This window comes from Megalobrama amblycephala, linkage group LG1 (genome assembly GCF_018812025.1).
Source record: "Megalobrama amblycephala isolate DHTTF-2021 linkage group LG1, ASM1881202v1, whole genome shotgun sequence".
NCBI classification, from domain to species: domain Eukaryota; kingdom Metazoa; phylum Chordata; class Actinopteri; order Cypriniformes; family Xenocyprididae; genus Megalobrama; species Megalobrama amblycephala.
In genome coordinates this window covers 65,264,130-65,284,047 of record NC_063044.1, presented here as the reverse complement: position 1 = coordinate 65,284,047, position 19,918 = coordinate 65,264,130, and the positions used below count along the sequence as shown (strand labels likewise).

At 35.6% G+C, this 19,918-nt stretch overlaps 1 protein-coding gene across 6 annotated transcripts in view; it reads right to left on the bottom strand.

Moving 5' to 3' along the window:
* Positions 1 to 19,918, bottom strand: part of LOC125279803 (gastrula zinc finger protein XlCGF57.1-like) — a 72,825-nt gene that overhangs the window by 27,064 nt on the left and 25,843 nt on the right. The window contains exons 3-15 of one of the 6 annotated variants that reach the window (XM_048209845.1): positions 17,996 to 18,097; positions 11,024 to 11,366; positions 8,001 to 8,102; positions 7,255 to 7,341; positions 7,071 to 7,163; positions 6,873 to 6,947; positions 6,545 to 6,658; positions 5,287 to 5,421; positions 4,865 to 4,948; positions 4,454 to 4,552; positions 4,270 to 4,350; positions 3,982 to 4,077; positions 2,625 to 2,723 (exon numbers count right to left, since the gene is read on the bottom strand). In XM_048209845.1, coding sequence (XP_048065802.1) covers positions 2,625 to 2,723; positions 3,982 to 4,077; positions 4,270 to 4,350; positions 4,454 to 4,552; positions 4,865 to 4,948; positions 5,287 to 5,421; positions 6,545 to 6,658; positions 6,873 to 6,947; positions 7,071 to 7,163; positions 7,255 to 7,341; positions 8,001 to 8,102; positions 11,024 to 11,237 — 1,279 coding nt within the window. In that variant the 5' untranslated portion in view covers positions 11,238 to 11,366; positions 17,996 to 18,097. Of the gene's footprint in view, positions 1 to 2,624; positions 2,724 to 3,981; positions 4,078 to 4,269; positions 4,351 to 4,453; positions 4,553 to 4,864; positions 4,949 to 5,286; positions 5,422 to 6,544; positions 6,659 to 6,872; positions 6,948 to 7,070; positions 7,164 to 7,254; positions 7,342 to 8,000; positions 8,103 to 8,493; positions 10,250 to 11,023; positions 11,367 to 11,898; positions 12,099 to 12,320; positions 15,155 to 15,468; positions 15,577 to 17,995; positions 18,098 to 19,918 lie in introns of those variants that run through there. The other 5 variants (XM_048209853.1, XM_048209891.1, XM_048209870.1 and 2 more) reach the window with 5 other exon arrangements.

The window sequence follows — 19,918 nt, the reverse complement described above, 5'->3', positions numbered from 1 at the left end:
AAAATGGTGTCAAGTAGAGAGTAAAAGTTGCTATATATCATTGATACTTAGTCAAAGTAAGTACCTACACAAAAAAGCTACTTAAGCATAGTAACTTATTACATGTACTCAAATACTTTACACCACTGGATAGTATAAATGGAAAAGTTTTTTTTTCTTCAGAAATCCATTAAATTAAAAATGGACAACAGAGCAAACAATGAATATATATTTCATTTTCGTAACAGTATGAACAGGAAGATATGCCATATAAAAGATATGACACCAAATCGTCTCAGGTTGTGTATGCAACCATGGTTCCCTGAGAAGGGGAACGAGACGCTGTGTCTTGGTGTTGACACTATGGGGAACAGCATCAGTGTGACCAGTGTCTGAGACACATGTAACTTCACACCAATATTTATTGGCAGATGACAGTCCATGTCATCACAAATGGAGCACCCATGAGTAAAAAAGGGTACCTCCAACACACAGCATCAACACTTTTGTCTGAAGAAGACAAGCAGGCAAGTCTGAGGTATGGCATCATGATGCAATTTCCTATTCTCTTTCTGAGGCAACAATGGTTGTTGATGTTCTCTTTCGTAGTGGAACTTAAATGCTATGTCTTGGTGTTTAACCAATATGAAACAAAACAGCTCCTGAAGACCAAAAAGCTAATGACGTGTATTGCAGTTTATCCCAGTTTAGCTAGTGTTTATGAGAGTTTGATCTCAGTGGAGCAAAACATTTAGTTTTTGAGACTTTTTCTCTCATTGTTTATGTTTGTGATTCCACTAAATCCAGCTGATTTTCCTTTGCCACACTCGTACAAGCCTCTTGATCTTGATTCAGTAGATGATTCTTTTCATGTAACTCCACTGTGTTCTGCTTCTAGTCTGATCCACTGGCTGAAGTTTCATCAGAACATGCTGCATTCTGGGTTTAGAATAAGACATTAGCCCCTTTTACACATACAGTCCTCATTGGTAAATTTCCAGTATGAGATCATGTGTGAACAGGACCTTTTCAAAAATACCGGTAAATTGGTTCTGGCAATTAGTATTAATTACCTGTTTGATTTTAAACCTAAAATACTATGCGGAGGAAGCAAGATAATTGAATATTTATATGACTGTGTGGTGAACCTATGAACCTAACTCATATTTAAGAAACTATCGCTTTGTGTTGCTGGCCAGATAAAATGACAGAGATAAGTAATTTTGGCTGTATTATTTGTGTTCCCTTACAGAAATTGCTCTTGAAATTTTATGTTTGTTGTCCCTCCAACCATTAGATGAAATTTAAGCCTATGGATGTAGCTTAAATAAGATACAAACCTGACATGACAGCAGACATGTTTTGATGACATGTTTTCCCTGTGTGTTCAGAGAAAGGGGAAGAAAAGAGATTTACAGGGTTATTAAGATGCTGATCAGATTCAACAAAAGTAACACAGACATTGATTTAGTGTCTTAAAGGTGCCCTAGAATTGAAAATTGAATTGTGTGAACTTTGTTTATGCAATGCATTATAGAGTTACGAGCTTGGGGGCGGGGAGCGCAAGCATTTAAAGGGGACACGCACAGAATTGGCGCATTTCTAATTATGCCCCAAAATAGGCAGTTAAAAAATTGAATAATAAAAAAATCTATGGGGTATTTTGAGCTGAAAATTCACAGACACATTCAGGGGACAACTTAGACTTATATATCTTGTGAAAAAGGGTTCTAGGGCACCTTTAAGGAGAGACAGATGATTGATCACATGCTGTATTTGGTCATGCTTTTAAAAGATCTCTTAAAGGGTTAGTTCACCCAAAAATGAAAATAACGTCATGTATTACTCACCCTCATGTCGCTCCACACCCGTAAGCCCTTCGTTTATCTTTGGAACACAAATTAAGATATCTTTGTTGAAATCTGATGGCTCCGTGAGGCCTTCATAGGGAACAATGACATTTCCTCTCTCAAGATCCATAAAGGTACTAAAAACATATTTAAATCAGTTCATGTGAGTACAGTGGTTCAATATTAATATTATAAAGCGACAAGAATATTTTTGGTATGCCAAAAAAAACAAAATAACGACTTATATAGTGATGGCCGATTTCAAAACACTGCTTCATGAAGCTTTGGAGCGTTATGAATCAGTGTGTCGAATCCGCTGTTCGGAGTGCCAAAGTCACGTGATTTCAGCAGTTAGGGCAGTTCGACATGCGATCCGAATCATGATTCAACACGCTGATTGCAGTGATTTTGAAATCGGCCATCACTATATAAGTCGTTATTTTGTTTTTTTGGCACACCAAAAATATTCTCGTTGCTTTATAATATTAATATTGAACCACTGTACTCACATGAACTGATTTAAATATGTTTTTAGTACATTAATGGATCTTGAGAGAGGAAATGTCATTGCTGGCTATGGAGGCCTCACTGAGCCATCGGATTTCAACAAAAATATCTTAATTTGTGTTCTTAAGATGAACGAAGGACTTACAGGTGTGGAACGACATGAGGGTGAGTAATAAATGACAGAATTTTCATTTTTGGGTGAACTAACCCTTTAAACAAACATGACTTAAAAGATCAGAAGTAAATGTAATGTATTAATTTATATTATTTTATCCAGTTTATACTTACAAGGCTCAAATACCAATAAAATCAGCAGACATAAAGGGAAGAAGAAATCAGAGGAAAATACGATGATTCTCAGATCTCCCACTGCACGATCACCATTAACTGAGGATTAAAATTACATTAATAGACTGGAAAAAATTATACCTATAAAAGTATACCTAATTACATTTAAAGATGCACCCTGTTAATTAAAATCAAATAACATAGAAACAAAAATTGTGACTTATGTAAAAATTAAGTACGACCCCATGAAAAGAGCCAAATCAAGAGGCAAACCAGCTGTTGCCATGATACAAATTTTAATATAAAGTTGTGCCAAGTATTTTGTATTTTATGTGTGTGCCGGTCTGTCCAGGGCTGATTTTTAGCCTTGAATATGTCTGTATTATGTTAAAGTTTCACTCTCACCCAGGGACGTGCACAGGGGGGTTGCTCAGGTTGCCCGGGCAACTGCCCATATGCCCTTCTCGACTCACGTTGCCCTTCCGAGGTGGAAAAAAATAAATAAAAAAAAATCGTACAATGGATGCAGAATTTCACGTAGGCCTAGATAAAAAAAAAAAAAATCGCAAAGCCTCATTCACTTCCATATTCGGGCACCTGTCCGAAAGTGAAAGTCAGTAGGGGAAGGGCAAACTCTGTTTACGTGGCTGCAGCGCTGCACGCGACCGGCACCTGAGCTAAGCCTGCATGAGCGGCACTAGAAGGAGATTGTCGCGGTTGTCGGAAAGTTGAGTAAGGTTATAATCGTTATCGAAAACGAACGAAAAAAACGAAAACTAGGTGGGAAAAAACATCGTCGTTAACTGAAATAAAAAACGATAGGCTAACTAACCAAAACTGTAATGTGTGTTTGGCAAAACTAACTAAAATAAAATAAAATTATAGATTAAATGTCCTTAGTTTTCATCTTTGTCAATGTCTTTCATAGAGCAAACGTTCAGCTGCATTTCATTTCCCTGCGTCTCTCATTCCTGCGTCTCTCTCACATACTCGCGCACGCACACCGCGCCTCCATGAGAACGAGTGTTGGAAGCAAGTTCGCGAAAGGTTGGTATCTTGTGAAAACCTTTACACAATCACACATTAAAAAGTGGTATAAAAATATTTTTAATTCTGAATATAATTTTGTCAGTGTGTTAATGTCGACCCGAGAAGCGATTGCTACTTTAGAAAGTTAACTAGACGCAAGTTTGAGGTAAAATGCACTTGGGTTGGCGATGTCAAAACACTATTTAAGCTGTGATTCAAGTAAGGAATAATTGACGACGGGCCGTTGAATTATTAGAAAAATAAGTGCCCTTTTTTTTAGGTCAGAGCAACTGCCCCTCAAAATTCCTGTGCACGTCCCTGCTCTCACCTGTTTTCAGTATCAGTTCTGTCATCAGTGCAACAGAGTTCAGTAAGACAATAACAACTGATCCAAACAGGTATACGGAAACAACACGGTGAATTTCTGAAAAATCAAATAATACAGTTTAATATCATTAATGAGACCACATTAACAACCGATATAGAGATAAACAGTAAATGAGATCACACACAACAAAAATAAAGCTTCAGTTTGAAAATCATCAACTTGAGCTGATAAAAGAAAACTATCAGACTGAATGAGATTGTAATGAAATCTAGCTGATTAATACTGTACCCCATCTAAAAGACCATGTGAAGTTTAACACTGCCCACAGTGCTTGTAGAAATGCAATCATAAAGGCCCATCCAATACGATCTGTACATGAATAAAAATATCAACCTTTAGTTTTTAGTAACTTTTAGCACTAATAGAAGATATACTAGGAAGATGTTTCAGTTTCTAAATTTAATTTCCTTACCCTCTTCAGTTTCCAGTGCTACGGTGTATAAATAGACCATTACAGAATTGGCCAAAAACATGAAAACAACCCACACAGATCTCGCGACCAAAGGCGAACCTAAAAAACATTTAAATATTTATAGAAATAGTTCATATTTTAATTTTAGAAATGACTGAATAAAACAGACAATTTAAAATCAAGGTAAAATAAATAAATAAAAAAACCAAACATGAAACATCTTACAAACAAACAGAATATTTAGTGTGAAATCACTGAAAAACTGGACATATTTTAACTTTACTGTTAAAATGTATGCTGACTAATATGGACAGAGGCTTTTTGTGAGCATTTGTGATATTGATCACATTATGATGTAATGATTTATTCAAATGATTATATCAGGAATAATACATTTCTTCAAACACTTACAGCCCATTTGTGTTCCGCATGTATAGTCAAAACTGTAGTTTGTTATGGTGAGAAACAATGGTAAAACTGCCACAATGAAAAACACTAAAAAACAGAAAAGGAATTATTAATATTATTAATATTAATACAGATACTGAGCTTTACTGACAGACACATTTACAGATTGTCATGTTTAGATGTGAAACATGAGAATCATACTCAGTGTAAAATGTAAGTTAAAGTGATTAACTAATGAGAGACAAAGACATCTATATACAGAAGAAAATACATATAAAAATTAAACACATTTTCAACATTTTTTCCAAAAGCACAACTTGTGTCAGTATATAAACATGACAAAAATTCATGATTAAAGTTAATGCATGATTACAGTTCTTGCATTACACGTAAATAAACACAAATGTTTCTCATGTTGACCTTACCTCCTCTAGTCGTTCCAAAGGTGTAGTACAGGAGGATAAATTGAAATGAAGGCAGAATATTAAAGCTTATACCTGCCACAGCACTGAACATTTCAAATCCCTTTTCACATAATATCCCAACAAATTTAGCACATACTGTTTAAAAAAAAAAAAAACAGTTTTGATTAGATCATTAATCATCAGAGAATAGTTTCAGTATTTTTCAATTGCATACACACATTCAAATCAGTTGCCTTTAACTCTGTGTAAATCTTATTACAAAATACAAATAGCACTCAAATTCAAAGTATACATTTGAAAGGAAAATATGTGTGCAAAACAATATATGCAATAGGTTTTAAAGCGTTAGCTCACCCAAAAATGAAAATTACTCATGTTGTTCCACCTCGTTCATATTTGAAACACAAATTAGGATATTTTTGATGAAATCCGATGGCTCAGTGAGGCCTCCATTGACAGCAAGTTAATTAACACATTCAGATGCCCAGAAAAGACATATTTAAAACAGTTCATGTGACTACAGTGGTTCAACCTTAATGTTATGAAGTGACGAGAATACTTTTTGTGCACCAAAAAAATAAAATGACGATTTTATTCAACAATATCTAGTGATGGGCGATTTCAAAACACTGCTTCATGAAGCTTCGAAGCTTTGCGAATCTTTTGTGTTGAATCAGTGGTTCAGAGCGCATATCAAACTGCCACACCCCCCAGTGGTGAACCATTGAAATTTCGAGCTGTTTCGAAACACTAATGACACAACGAAGCCTCGTTTACTGAAATCACGTGACTTTGGCAGTTTGATACAAGGTTGAACCACTGTAGTCACATGAACTGTTTTAAATATGTCTTTAGTAGCTTTCTGGGCATCTGAAAGAGTTAATTATATTTCTGGCAATGCAGGCCTCACTGAGCCATCGGATTTTAACAAAAATATCTTAATTTGTGTTCAGAAGATGAACAAAGGGCTTCCGGGTGTGAAACGACATGAGGATGAGTAATTAATGACATTATTTTCACTAACCCTTTTTAAGCATCAGTGAATGTTTGCATCTTTTGAAGTTTCTCTTTAGTTTGAAACAATAAATCTCAAAATCATACAGTCATTGCTGGAAAGAGTTTAAATATGCAAACGATGCTGAAAACCAAAGAATTTGCAGGACCTGAATGATTTTCCAGGAAAAATTGGGCAGTTTAACTGTTCAGGACAATCAAGAGACTCATGAACAACTATCAAAAAAATGTAACACATACTTACAGGAAAAAATATAGTAGAGGTATAACAGGAGCACAATTACGAACAGGACTGTTACCATGTAACCGTCTAATCCTGTATAATTCAGACCTTTGTCCAAAACATATTTAAAAATGACTGGAAGAAATAAAAAGATAAAAAGTAACAATTACCAAGCCTCAAAACATAAATACACTTCAAATGAATTACAAAAAAACCTTCACTGTCATTGAACAGATCCTGCTCATGCACATTACAAAACATTAGTTCTTTCAAACTAAAATAAAGCTTTTAATGTGCATTTTTATGTGTTTATGATCATGACTGCTGAGTGACATTTGTATTTGTTTACCTGCAAAAAAAACAGCTGAGAAAACAGTATATTGTGTTCTGTGAGTGTAACGCTGAATCCATAATCCAATGCTGCCTGTCAAACAGAAAAGATGAAATGATTGTAGTCACAATATCATATACAACACAACAGAAATCACAAACATATCATTTAATGGAATAAAATAGTTAAGCCTGTCTGTCCATAAATTAATCACACCTGTAAAATCATGAGCATATGGAGCTGCATAAAGCAACATGAGAGGTCTCAGAAGATAATGAACACAACAGAAGACTGTCTCATTCAGAGATCCTGAAACAAAGCCAGATATTAATGTTAATTACTGCAAATATTTAAAATGACTTAAGGTGCACTGATAAACAATCAGAAGTGAAACACTTACCTTCAGAAACACCCCAGAGGACAAAAGCAAGAAACATCAGAATGTTTGGACAGAAGACTAGAAACATCTGAAGATGAATGACTTTGTCTGCAGAGAAATGACAAAATAATTAGTAAAAGCACTGCAGACATTATGTATGCATTAGCACAGAGGTTCTCAAGTCTTTGGAACTAAAGCCCCACCAAGCCTCCCCTATCATATATCCCCAATTATATTTTTACAAAGAAGCGCAGTTCACAGTTAAATGTTGAACAGCGCAAGCCTGACAACATCCTCCACCTTGAGACGATTTCGATACTTGGTTTTCAGGGCAGTCAGTTTTGAAAACCCGGCTGATACACAGATATGTTGAGGTGCATGGGAGATGTAATTTTAGAGAATTAATTTAATTTTTGGCATCATTACTCCAGTCTTCAGTGTCACATGATCCTTCAGAAATCATATTTATCAATATTGTTAAAAATGCTGTGAATGAAAATGTTTTATCCGTCAAAGAATCCTGAAAAAAGTATCATAACACGTTATAAAAAATATTAAGCAGCACAACTGTTTCCAACATTGATGATAAATCAGCATATTAAAATGATTTCTGAAGGATCATGTGACACTGAAGACAGGAGTAATGATGCTGAAGATTCAGCTTTGCACGATGCATCACAGAAAAATAAATGTTATTACTGTGATGAAGTATACCATTAATTATAAAATAATATACCATTAATTATTCCTGATGAAAAAACACATACCGTTATCAGGTGATCTGCAGTAGATCAGACAGCAGAGCAGAAGTGCAGATCCAGATGCAGAAATACAGAGAATCAACACCATTATGTGTGAAACAGAGAAACCTGTGAACGTGAAAGACAAACAGTTACTGAACAAAGACTTACTGTGCAAAATTCATTGTATATTACCCTACAAATGTAACTCCTACTGGTTTTCTGGTTATGAGACACCAGGGATGAAACAATCTGACATACCTAAAGAATATTCAGTTGCTGTTGCTGTTCATGATGTGTCAATAAGCAGTAACACACACTGTAAAAACAATTGTGTTCACTCAACTTAACTTTTTGAGTTGTCTTTTTGCATTGATTAACTTATGTTTACTTAAAGTGCCCCTATTATACTATTTTAAATGGTCTTCATTTTGTTTTGGAGTTTTCCTATAACAGGTTTACATTCATCAAAGGTCAAAAAACACTTTAATTTTCTCATAATATATATATTGCACATCACCACATTTTTCAATGATTCTCAAACGATTAGTCCTCCTTTCCATGAGCCTGCTCTGATCGGCCAATTGGTCTACCGCTTACACCGCATGCGGAAACAAACACCCTTTACCATAAGTGATTCACCTCCGGAGGCTTCCAGAGCTCAGCGATTGTACACACTGTAAAGACAGTAATGATGACATAGATTTTACCATATCAATCCGACCGCAAGTCTGATGATGAAACACTGGAAGAACTAGTTATTTAACCCGAGCCTCCATCACAAGGACAACTAGAGCAGAAAGTTTCTCAGTGATACACTTCTCAGTCTGATGTATATTATTAGACATTACAACTGTAATTCCTCTACATCAGCGTTAAAAAGTGTATGTCCATCAACAAACCGATGTGTATATTTCTAGTCTATTGCAGTGCACATGTGGGAACGGTATCATTTAACTGTATCAATATTAGTGCTAACGTTAACCAAGCACTAATTAATTACAAATGAAAAAAAAATTTTTGGTTAAAAACTAAGAAAATAAGCCAAGTTAGGTTAATGAACATAAACTTTGGTATTGAAAACTTAAAAAAGTAAGTTAACCTTACTTTCATAAAGATATTCCAACTAAATTTTACTAGTCAGTAGAAATTGGTAACTCAAAAAAGTTAAGTTGCGTGAACATTAACTTTGGTATTAAAAGCTTAAAAAGTAAGTTCACCTTACTTTAAGTTAATAAGTTGTGTATTGTTGTGTTGTGTTCGATTCTCACTACCGGCAGGAAATGACTGTGATGCTCCCAATTGCTCCCTGGGTGCCGCAGTGAATTGCTGCCCACTGCTCCGGGTGTGTGTGTCCACAGCTTGCAACGTGTGTGTGTTCACTACTCACTGATCATAATGGATGGGTTCAAAATAATAACTAAATTTGTCAAGCAAAAAATGCTTAATATTCTACATTTTAATATTCTAAAAAAGTTAAACTAAACATTTTTTACAGTGATTTTCATTCTGAATCACTTTCAAACTTCTAAGGAATAATGAAAATATTCTGGCTCATATAATATTGTTAATCATTTCTCTCTTTTTTAATTCTGTTTCTTCTGTTTATGCACAAAGCATTAGGAACACCAGAATTTAAATGACTGCTGCCAATTTTACACATTATTTTGGCTATATGTAGAATTCAGAAACCCTTGTTATTAGCGAAACTGGTGACCTTTTAGTGAACTGCAGCCAGAAATGTGTTGCTCATGCTTGCGCTCGTGCACACACTCCATAGTGACGTGAGGGAGCCTCTACCATGACTTAATGTGATTCACCAATATCGTTTCGAAAGATGAGCTTCATTAAATTACACTGTTATGATGGTTTCCTTTGGATTTTCCCAGCAAAACCCCCCTTTACAAAAAAAAAATCAGTCTACAGGCTTTTATAGACAAGCAAGGAAGTTGAAGAAGGTCTTGTGTTTTAAATTTTGTTACAAGCTGTTCACACATTGGCAATAACAAAAAGTGATTATTACATGAAGATTCTTACACATAGCCATGAACTAACTGTTATATACTTGCACTAACATATTGTATATGACAATTTAGTTCAAACTTTGACCTGTGGAGGGCAGTAATAAACTTAGCAGTGTCTATACTGCCGGAATTCAAATAGAAAAGAGAGCTAGTTCAAGATAAGCATTTATGGCTAAAACTTATAAAAGTTTTAATTATTTTTTTTAGAAAATGAGCGATGGTTTCTCTAGATAAGACCCTTATTTATCATCTGGGATCACTGTAAACTGTAATTTTGACCTTCAACCATTTGGGTGCCATTGAAGTCCACTATATGGAGAAAAATCCTGGAATGTTTTCATCAAAAACCTTAATTTCTTTTCGACTGAAGAGAGAAGGACATGAACATCTTGAAATGACATGGGGGTGAGTAAATTATCAGGAAATTTTAATTTGAAAGTGAACTAATCCTTTAAGTCACAATGAGCAATACATTTGTTACAATATTGATCATTTTTATTGTTGTTAGTTAATACAAATACAATTGTTGATAGTTCATGTTAGCTCAGGTCCATTAAATAAAATGAACAGATACAACTTTAGCTTTTCACAATGTATTAGTAAATATTAAAATGAATATTAACTAATGTTATATGGCTGTTCTATAATATGGAAGAATTATGAAAAATATATAACTGAAAGGAAATAAATGATTAAAATACAGACTATTTTTAAATGTGCTACTCGCACGCTCACATGTGGGCAAACAGGTGCCTATGTACTGTGTTATCAGCTCATCAGTGAATGACCTCTCAGAAGATGTCACTTCTACTACAGTAAATAATATGTTTAGTTAGTAATGATAAATTATTGGCTAGATGTTAGTCTATCACAAACCTGAAAAACAATACAGGATTCACCTTAAAAAAAACTCACTTTACTACTGAAAACGCTAAGTGACTAAGTAAAGATCTGAATAAAAATAAACTTCTGTATTAGCTACTTTTGGTCAAATGGTTGTGCTTTTATATTTTATTTCTCACTCACCCAGTCTCTCCAGTACTACAGTTGCATTGGCTGAAAGTCCTCCAGCAAACACTTGACACATGTAAACTCCTTTATCCTCAGTTCTGACACTCTTCAGTCTGAGAGAGAAGTTTCCTTTGGGGATTTCATCAGTGAAGAACTCAACTCTGTCTCTGTATCTCTCATCTGATGAATCTATCTTGTTGTTTTGATAGAGCAGAACCTTCATCTTCATCCATTTTCTTCCATGAAACCTCTTCAATGTGTTCAGGTGTGATGTGAGAGTCTACAGAGCAGTTCAGAGTGACGTCCTCACCCACAGACACAGGTATGGACCTACCTGGTCCTGACACCACCAATCGCGCTGAAAGAAAGTGAAATAGAAAAGGCATTTAACATTGTTTGTATCAAATATTGCTCAATATTGAGTGTTCATTTTGTGGGCTTAAACATTGCAGCTAGATGAAATATAGTGACCCAGCTAACATAATGTTTTGCTAATGTGATGAAAATGTTAGCCTATCTTCCCTGGACTTCCCGTTTTTCCATTTTTTTTTTTTTTAACTTTTTTTCTTTCTTACTATGTAAACATTTTGTAAATATTATGGGAACATAACTTCTGAATGTTCTGAACATTTTGAAACAAGATAAACAAATGTCCGACTAAAAGGTTTTAAAAAAAAAATAATAATCCATGAGCAATGTATACATAACGTTTTTGTACTACCGTTTGGCAAACGTTATGTTAGTGGACGAACATTAGGCTAATATATTAATAATAGGCTATATTAATTATTCATACTTTGAAATAACTTTTCCAGAACTTTCCCTGTTTGCTGAGGAGAAATAAGACTGTAGTTCTGTCTCGTATAAATGAACAATAACACGTAGCCTACCGTCAGCCATCATCAGCAGAAATGACTTCAATACACAAATTTTGAAATATGTTAAATTAGATAAAACGGCCATGTCTATAGCTATAAAATCGCCGGTAATATCGCTTCACGAATATATAGCTGTCGTTCTTGTTAATAAAATGTTAATTTTACTTTCACTTTCGTAGCCTACTGTGTTACAGTCAAGCGGGTCAAAGTTTTTTTTTTTTTTTTTTGCGCGCGTCTAATCGTTCCGGCGTTGTGCCGAAAACTGATCGTCTGCCGAAAACTGACTGCCGTCAGTTAACAGTTGAGTTAAACGCGCATAGCTTAAAGGGTATCGCCCCTGTTTCTACACGTCTACAGATGATTTTATCATGATCAAACGGCTATAACCTGCAAATACATATAACTATGTCCGTGCTAATAGCAAAGAAACTTTTTCTGTAACGGATTAATCCAAATTATTAATTTAATTAATTTGCCGTTTATTGCTTAATCGAACATGATTTTTACGTGATTATAACAGAAAGCTATTTTACTTGCTTTGTGCCAAACAATCCAGTCCTTTTTTACCAGGCCAATACAACCCATAAAATGCAGTTTTACACTTGCCGAAAAGTGATTGCAGCCTCTATTTATTGAGTGAACTGTTCTTTCTGCCTCAAAATGACTTGATTTCATTCATGGCTGTTATACTTGACAGATTATAGCTCATTCAGTCATACTACCTGTTGAAATACCTTTAAATGGTAAATACATCCCATAAAATGCAGTTTTACACTTGCCGAAAAGTGATTGCAGCCTCTATTTATTGAGTAAACTGTTTTTTCTGCCTCAAAATGACTTGATTTCATTCATGGCTGTTATATTTGACAGATTACAGCTCATTCAGTCATTTTTACCTGTTGAAATACCTTTAAATGGTCAATACAATCCATAAAATTCAGTTTTACACTTGCCAAAAAGTGATTGCAGCCTCTATTTATTGAGTAAACTGTTTTTTCTGCCTCAAAATGACTTGATTTCATTCATGGCTGTTATACTTGACAGATTACAGCTCATTCAGTCATTTTTACCTGTTGAAATACCTTTAAATGGTCAATACAATCCATAAAATTCAGTTTTACACTTGCCGAAAAGTGATTGCAGCCTCTATTTATTGAGTAAACTGTTTTTTCTGCATCAAAATGACTTGATAAAAATAACAAAATGTACGTACACAGAATGCAAGAGTTGATGTCTCTATCATAACAGAAAAGAAGTAAAACAATGCTTTGCAAAAAATAAAGCTAAGATGAAAAAGAACAAGGAAGAACAAATAAATAAAAATAGCAGTACACAATCATACAGTTCACAAGAGTAAACACAAGCAAGAGTTTGTTGTTAGTTGCCAGCAGCACAACAGCTCACAACCAATTCGTACATATTTTACGAGGTGGCTAATTCGTATGAATTCATACCACCTCACTCTAAACTTTGTCTAAACCCCAGTGACGGTTAGGTTTAGGGGCGGGGTTTGGGATAGGTCATTCGTATGAATTAATCAGAATTTGTCAACTCGTAAAATACGTATGATTTAGCAAAAAGCATATGAATTCATATGAATTAGCCACCTCGTAAAATACGTAAGAATTGCCATGAGATCACGTTGGACTCAATGACACTCAAAACTGTCCTTTTACTATAGCTAACATTACAACAACATATCTTGATTCTCTTAAAAGTAGCAAAACCAATGTTACTCGTGTATGAGCAGAAACAACACAGCCTCAGCATCCGTTTTCAGGCCTTACTGGTTCAGTCTCTCCAGCTCTGGAAAGTCTTTCTAATTTGTCTTCTTTTCCCGATGATATTCCTCTGACCTTTTCTCTTTTGTAATGTCTCTCAGCCATCTCTCTTTCTACAGTTTTCCCCCTCTTTCTCTCTCTCTCTCCTCCCCCATCATGAATATACACGCCCCCTACTGCTGCTGATTGGCTACAAGAGTTGTGGTATTTGGTCCAATTCACATACAAAAATGTCTCAGAAATTGTTACTACTCCTTTAAATTGCATTACTGCAGAGTGAGAAAGTGTTTCCACACTGAGAGCAGGTACAAGGCCTTTTTTTTTTTAAGCGTGAATTAACATGTGCTTCTTAAGGCTTACTTTCTGAGTAAATTGCTTTCCACACTGAGAACAGGTGAAAGGCTTTATTCCAATATGATTCAACAAGTGCTTCTTCAGGCTTCTTTTACGTGTGAAAGTGTTTCCACACTGAGGGCAGGTGAAAGGCTTTTCTGAAGAGTGAATTATCAAATGACCCTTAAGGTGTCCTTTCTGTGTAAAACTCTTTCCACAATGACTGCAGCTGAAAGGCTTTATTCCAGCATGAATCAACATGTGATTCTTAAGGCTTTCTTTACGTTTGAAAGTTTTTCCACACTGAGAGCAGGCGAAAGGCTTTTCTGAAGTGTGAGTTAACAAATGATCCTTAAGGTGTCCTTTTTTTGTAAAACTCTTTCCACAGTGAGAGCAGGTGAAAGGCTTTATTCCGGTATGAATTAACATGTGAGTCCTAAGGCTTTGTTTACATGTGAAAGAGTTTCCACACTGAGAACAGATGAAAGGCTTTATTTCAGCATGAATGAACATGTGATTCTTAAGGCTTCGTTTACGTGTGAAAGTGTCTCCACATTGAGAGCAGGTGAAAGGCCTTTCTGAAGAGTGAGTTATCAAATGATTATTAAGATTTGATTTCTGTGTAAAACTCTTTCCACACTGAGAGCAGGTGAAAGGCTTTATTCCAGCATGAATTAACAAGTGACTGTTAAGGTTGTCTTTACATGTGAAAGTGTTTTCACACTGAGGACAGGTGAAAGGCTTTTCTGAAGTGTGAGATACCAAATGATATTTAAGGTGTGCTTTCTTTTTAAAACTCTTTCCACACTTGGAGCAGGTGAAAGGCTTTTTTCCAGCATGAATTAGCATGTGAGTATTAAGGCTTCCTTTACATTTGAAAGTCTTTTCACACTGGGAGCAGGTGAAAGGCTTTTCTGAAGTGTGAGTTATCAAATGATCCTTAAGGATTCCTTTACATGTAAAACTCTTTCCACACTGAGAGCAGGTGAAAGGTCTTGTGACTTCTGTTATTTGAATGCTGCTTTGTGAGCAACTGTTTTCAGTTTTGGAGCAACTCAGTTTTTCTTCAGCGGTGTCATCATGAGCTTTCTGAAGCTGATATTTCTCCTCCACTTCATTCAGATCTTCTCTTTCCTCTTTCACATTCACCAGGCCTAAAATGAAAACAAAAAATATGAAAATCAATTGAGACAATTGGAAAATAAAAGGAAATTAGGGTATGTTTACACAACAATGTACTAAAAATAGAGATTTTTTCCTTTGTGTTCTTGAAAAGTTTCAAGTACAGATGACAACACTGTCAAAATGATCCTGTTCACACAGATCCGCAAAAAAAACAGCTAAAAATGCTGTAATATCCATGTCAAGCCAGTAGTTGGTCATGTCACCCTGTAAAGAAACACTACGCACCTCAACACTTAAAGGGATAGTTCACCCAAAAATTAAATTTTTCCTATGATTTACTCACCCTCAAGCCATCCGAGGTGTATATCTTCCTTCAGGCAAACCATACTGTATCTCTTTCGGAGATGGCTATATGCATCGGTTTGCATTGCCCCAACACCTAGATCAATATCTAACAAGGCATGTGACGGTATCAAATTTTCATGTTGCGATTAATTGCTGAAGCTTTTATCATGGTATATGGTATTATCACAATATTGAAATAAGTTGCAAAAAAAGTGTTGTCATAGTATAACAGCTCAGAATGTTTAAATACAATAATACAATACACAAATATATAAAGTAAAATTTTCAAACAGATTAAAGTGCAAAAGAATTAGGCTATAAAGAACAACAGGTAACACTTTACAATAAGGTCTCGTTATTTAATGCATTAACTAAGATTGAGCAATAGCTACAATTGTTACAGAAAGTTTTTTTTTTTTTTTTTTTTTAATGTTAGTTAAGAAAAACAACTGATCATTGTTAGTTTTATCTCAGGTCCATTAAATAAGTTCTTTTGATTTTAGTAAAGTTATTAAACAGTAACTAAGAAGTTAACATTAACTAAGAATAATTAATGCTTTATACGTATTTTTCATTGTCAGTTTGGTAATAATGAATTAACATATTTAACTAAAGAAACCATATGTCTCAAAGTTTTACTGAACAATAACAAATAATCAGAACATTTCTAATCATTAGGGCATGTTGTAGTCCAGATTAAAATATAAAAATGTTTAAGCTTGAAAATAAATAGCCTATTAAGTCTTTAAGTAGGCTATTAAGTATTTGGTGCTGTGATGAACAACATTGAGATTACAAAAAAATGAATGGATATTGAAGCATTTTAAAAACTTCACTAGTGCAGTTGCTTTGTTTATGAGGTTTCCGGGGTAACCGCTGCATTTCTGCTGTTCGATCAGTGAACTCTGCTGTCAGAGAGTGAACGTGCACTTTCATTCAGCACGTCTCCTTTCTGCCATGTGCTTCTCATGCACACTGGGCTTGTTTACATCGGAGCGTGTGTCCCTTTGATGCAGAATACAGTGGTGTTGTGCAATTTATACGTTTGATGGGGAAAGTATTCTTAAATGCATTATAAATATTGTAATAATTGGTAATAAATTGTTATTTATGGTATTTTGATGTGCCCATGATAACAATACCGTGCATTTTAATTATCGTGATATATCACATTACCGAATATCGGCACAAGTCTATATCCAACTCATATTTAATTTTATCATTTATCATCCATAATCCAAGTAATCCATATTGGTTAATAAATGCCTTTTGAAGGGAAGCAATGAGTTTTTGTAAGAAATATATCTATTTAAAACTTTACAAGTTCAAATATCTAGCTTAATGTGGAGGACCGTATGCAAACTACGAAAGTCAACCTTCCTTTGTTACAAATCCTCTCACTCAGATATTTGTGTGCTCAAACTCTCTGTGTTCTTGCACTAGAAATTAATTATCTTCTCTTCTGGATTAAATATTAGCAAAAGTTATTAACCAATCAGACTTCCGACTGACCGATGAAAATGCTACATGGAATCTTATTGGCTGAGAAAGAACTGCAACTGGAATTCTTTTGACAATCAAAGACGGATATTTAATTTCTATTTAATAATATTAATCAAATGTATCTAAGAAATGGTTCAGAAAGGGCCGCTTGGATGATTGATAAATAAGCTAGTCTAACTGCATCACAATGTTCAAACATTACAGGTCAAACCCCTCTGAATGATTTATCTGCTTCATGAAGCTTCGGAGCATAATGAATCAGCGTGTCGAATCAGCGGTTCTGAGGCCCACGTGATTTCAGCAGTTTGGCGGTTTGACGCGATCGGATTTCAACAAAAAATATCAAAATTTGTGTTCCAGAGATGACCGAAGGTCTTATGGGTGTAGAACGACATGAGGGTGAGTAATAAATGACAGAATTTTCATTTTTGGGTGAACTAACCCTTTAAATAAGAATATTTAATATCATTTTCATCGGTCGTGGAAGTCTATTCTGATTGGTTAAAAACAACGTTGAAAAGATAATTCGACAACGTTGAAAAGATAATTCAGAAAAGATAATTAATTTCAGGTGCAAGAACACGGAGAGATTCACGAGTGCGCAGGACACAGTTTAAGCGCACACAATATCTGAGAGAGAGGAGAAGCAGTTCATAAGAGAGCACTGCATACAGTGGAGAGCGCGCGTCCAGTTCTGTGCCCTCGCGCTACAATCATGGGCTCTCGATATTTGTCATTAAAATTAACTCCGTAGAAAACCGCAGGAAGGCTTCTGTAAACAGGTAAACTTTTGCCCACACAAATGGATTACGAAAAGATAAAAACAAAGTCTGTATGATGAGTCGCACACCCTCCGAGTTCAACAAAGTTATTCCAAAAAGCAACGAGTGAAAATAAAAACTGTCTGTTCAGTTGCATTTTTAAGACATTTGAAACGTGGATTTCAGATATTTTACTGAATTTAAGGCTTAGCTTAACGAACCGCAACAGTCATTAAATATGAATGAAGAATAGACACCAACCTCCTTGTTCCTCGTGTTTTATTCTCCAGGGTTCTGGTTCACTCATGTCCTCCTCACTCTCCTCTTTAACAAACACCATCTTCACAGCAGCAGATCTCAGTTCTGATACTCCTCCAGGATGGGAATATTACAGATATTTATTGACCTTATTCAAAATGTATCTAGTTTGCATTAAGCAAGATACAACACAACTCCAGAAACTAATTTTCCTCCTCTGAGGTTTAATGGTGGTTGGCAAACACACGCACGTGTCTTACCGCCACCCACTGGACTGGAGTGTGAAGAGAGGGGAAATAATATGGGGGAAAAGTTTTGTTCCTTAAAAAAAAAAAAAGCAAAGAAATGGAAGGACTTTGTGAAATTTGTTAAAATTATACAGCCTATGAGTATTGGAGTTATATCATTAGCCTACAGGCTTGAGTGAGGAGAAGAAAAGAGAAACGAGAGATTCCAAATTTATTCCAGTCAAATATTTCAGTGAAAATCACAAAATGTTCTCCAATGTTTAATTATGTTTAACTTTTCATAATCATGAACTACATTTTGCAGAATGACTGACGTTACAGCATTTAAATATGAAGTCAGCAAAATAGGGACACTTTTCTTGTCTTTTATCTCCAACAGTCTCCAATGTTCTAGCAAACAAGAGGACAGTATTACAGCATCCACAGGAATCCCAGGATGATGTCAGCGGTTGAACCCTCCAGCACAATACTTTTTTTCTTGATGCAGGCATCCAACATGAAGCGTCATGGTGGGGGTGCAGTGATGGATGTAGCCACAGCCCAGTGGTATTCTCAATATCGATGAACATGGAGAACTTGCATAGCAGGTTGAGTGATATGAATTTGCCGGTAGTTCCAGAGTCTATGATGGCTTTTGCCGAAATAGATTGACAAGAAGTCATCAGAATAACATCAGAACGTACAAGAGAGGAAATTGAAGGTGGGATATGGATAGTACTTACCGCTGGGTGTGGTGGTCTAACTGGACAGGTTGGAAAGGGATGTCCCTCTGCACCATATAAGCAAAAGCAGTTGTGGATTCTGTTGTAGAACTTAGAATAAAGTTCTCTAATCCAATCACAATGTCATAGATCTCCATTTGTTGTCAGATGTTGGGATTAAAGCACTAATGAAATGCGGTGATCAGCACAGTCTCATTCCACCCACTGACGGCAGCTTGAGTGAGGAACTGGAGAGCTTCCTTGACAAAGCTGGTAAAGCTGGTCAAGCACTGAGATTGAACTGGCGTTTGACCTCTTTAAAATGCACAGAGAATGCTGTCAGCGAGTTAGTAACCGGTCTGTTCGCATCCCACATGACACGCCATTGCAGTGCACTTCCTATCAAAAGCGAGATGTTGTATGCGATCTTCGCTCTGTGATCGGCAAACAGCTGTGGCTGCATTTCAAAGAAGAGAGAGCCTCACCTGAGTATGTTGTTTAGGTCATACCATGAGACAATGCAAGTAAAATATAATAGCATTGGCAGATCATTTGCAAAGTAAGAAAAATCCACTTAAATAATTTTATTTTTACCTGTGGGATACCATGGAAAAAAATATTAGTTCAATAACCTACCATTCTGCCAGTTTTCACTTCTGATATTATAATAGTGACAAGAATTAAACTTGCATTGACTCGGAAGTATGCAGACGTCTTTTTGTTGGGTGCTGTTGCCATGGTGAATCGTAATATCGGATATTTAAGCATTACTGGAACTGAAGGCGTGACAATAGAGTGCCCCAGGGATGACGCGTTTTTGTAGGCCAACCCGGAAGTTAGCGGCACACAGGTTCCCTCGATCGAAAGCCTATGCATTTTTCCAATAGACTTTTGGAAAATCGCAGAAAATAAGCTCTGTGTTTAACAAAGGGTTATGACACTTACACGTTTTGTCTATCAAGATAATCTTTACAAGT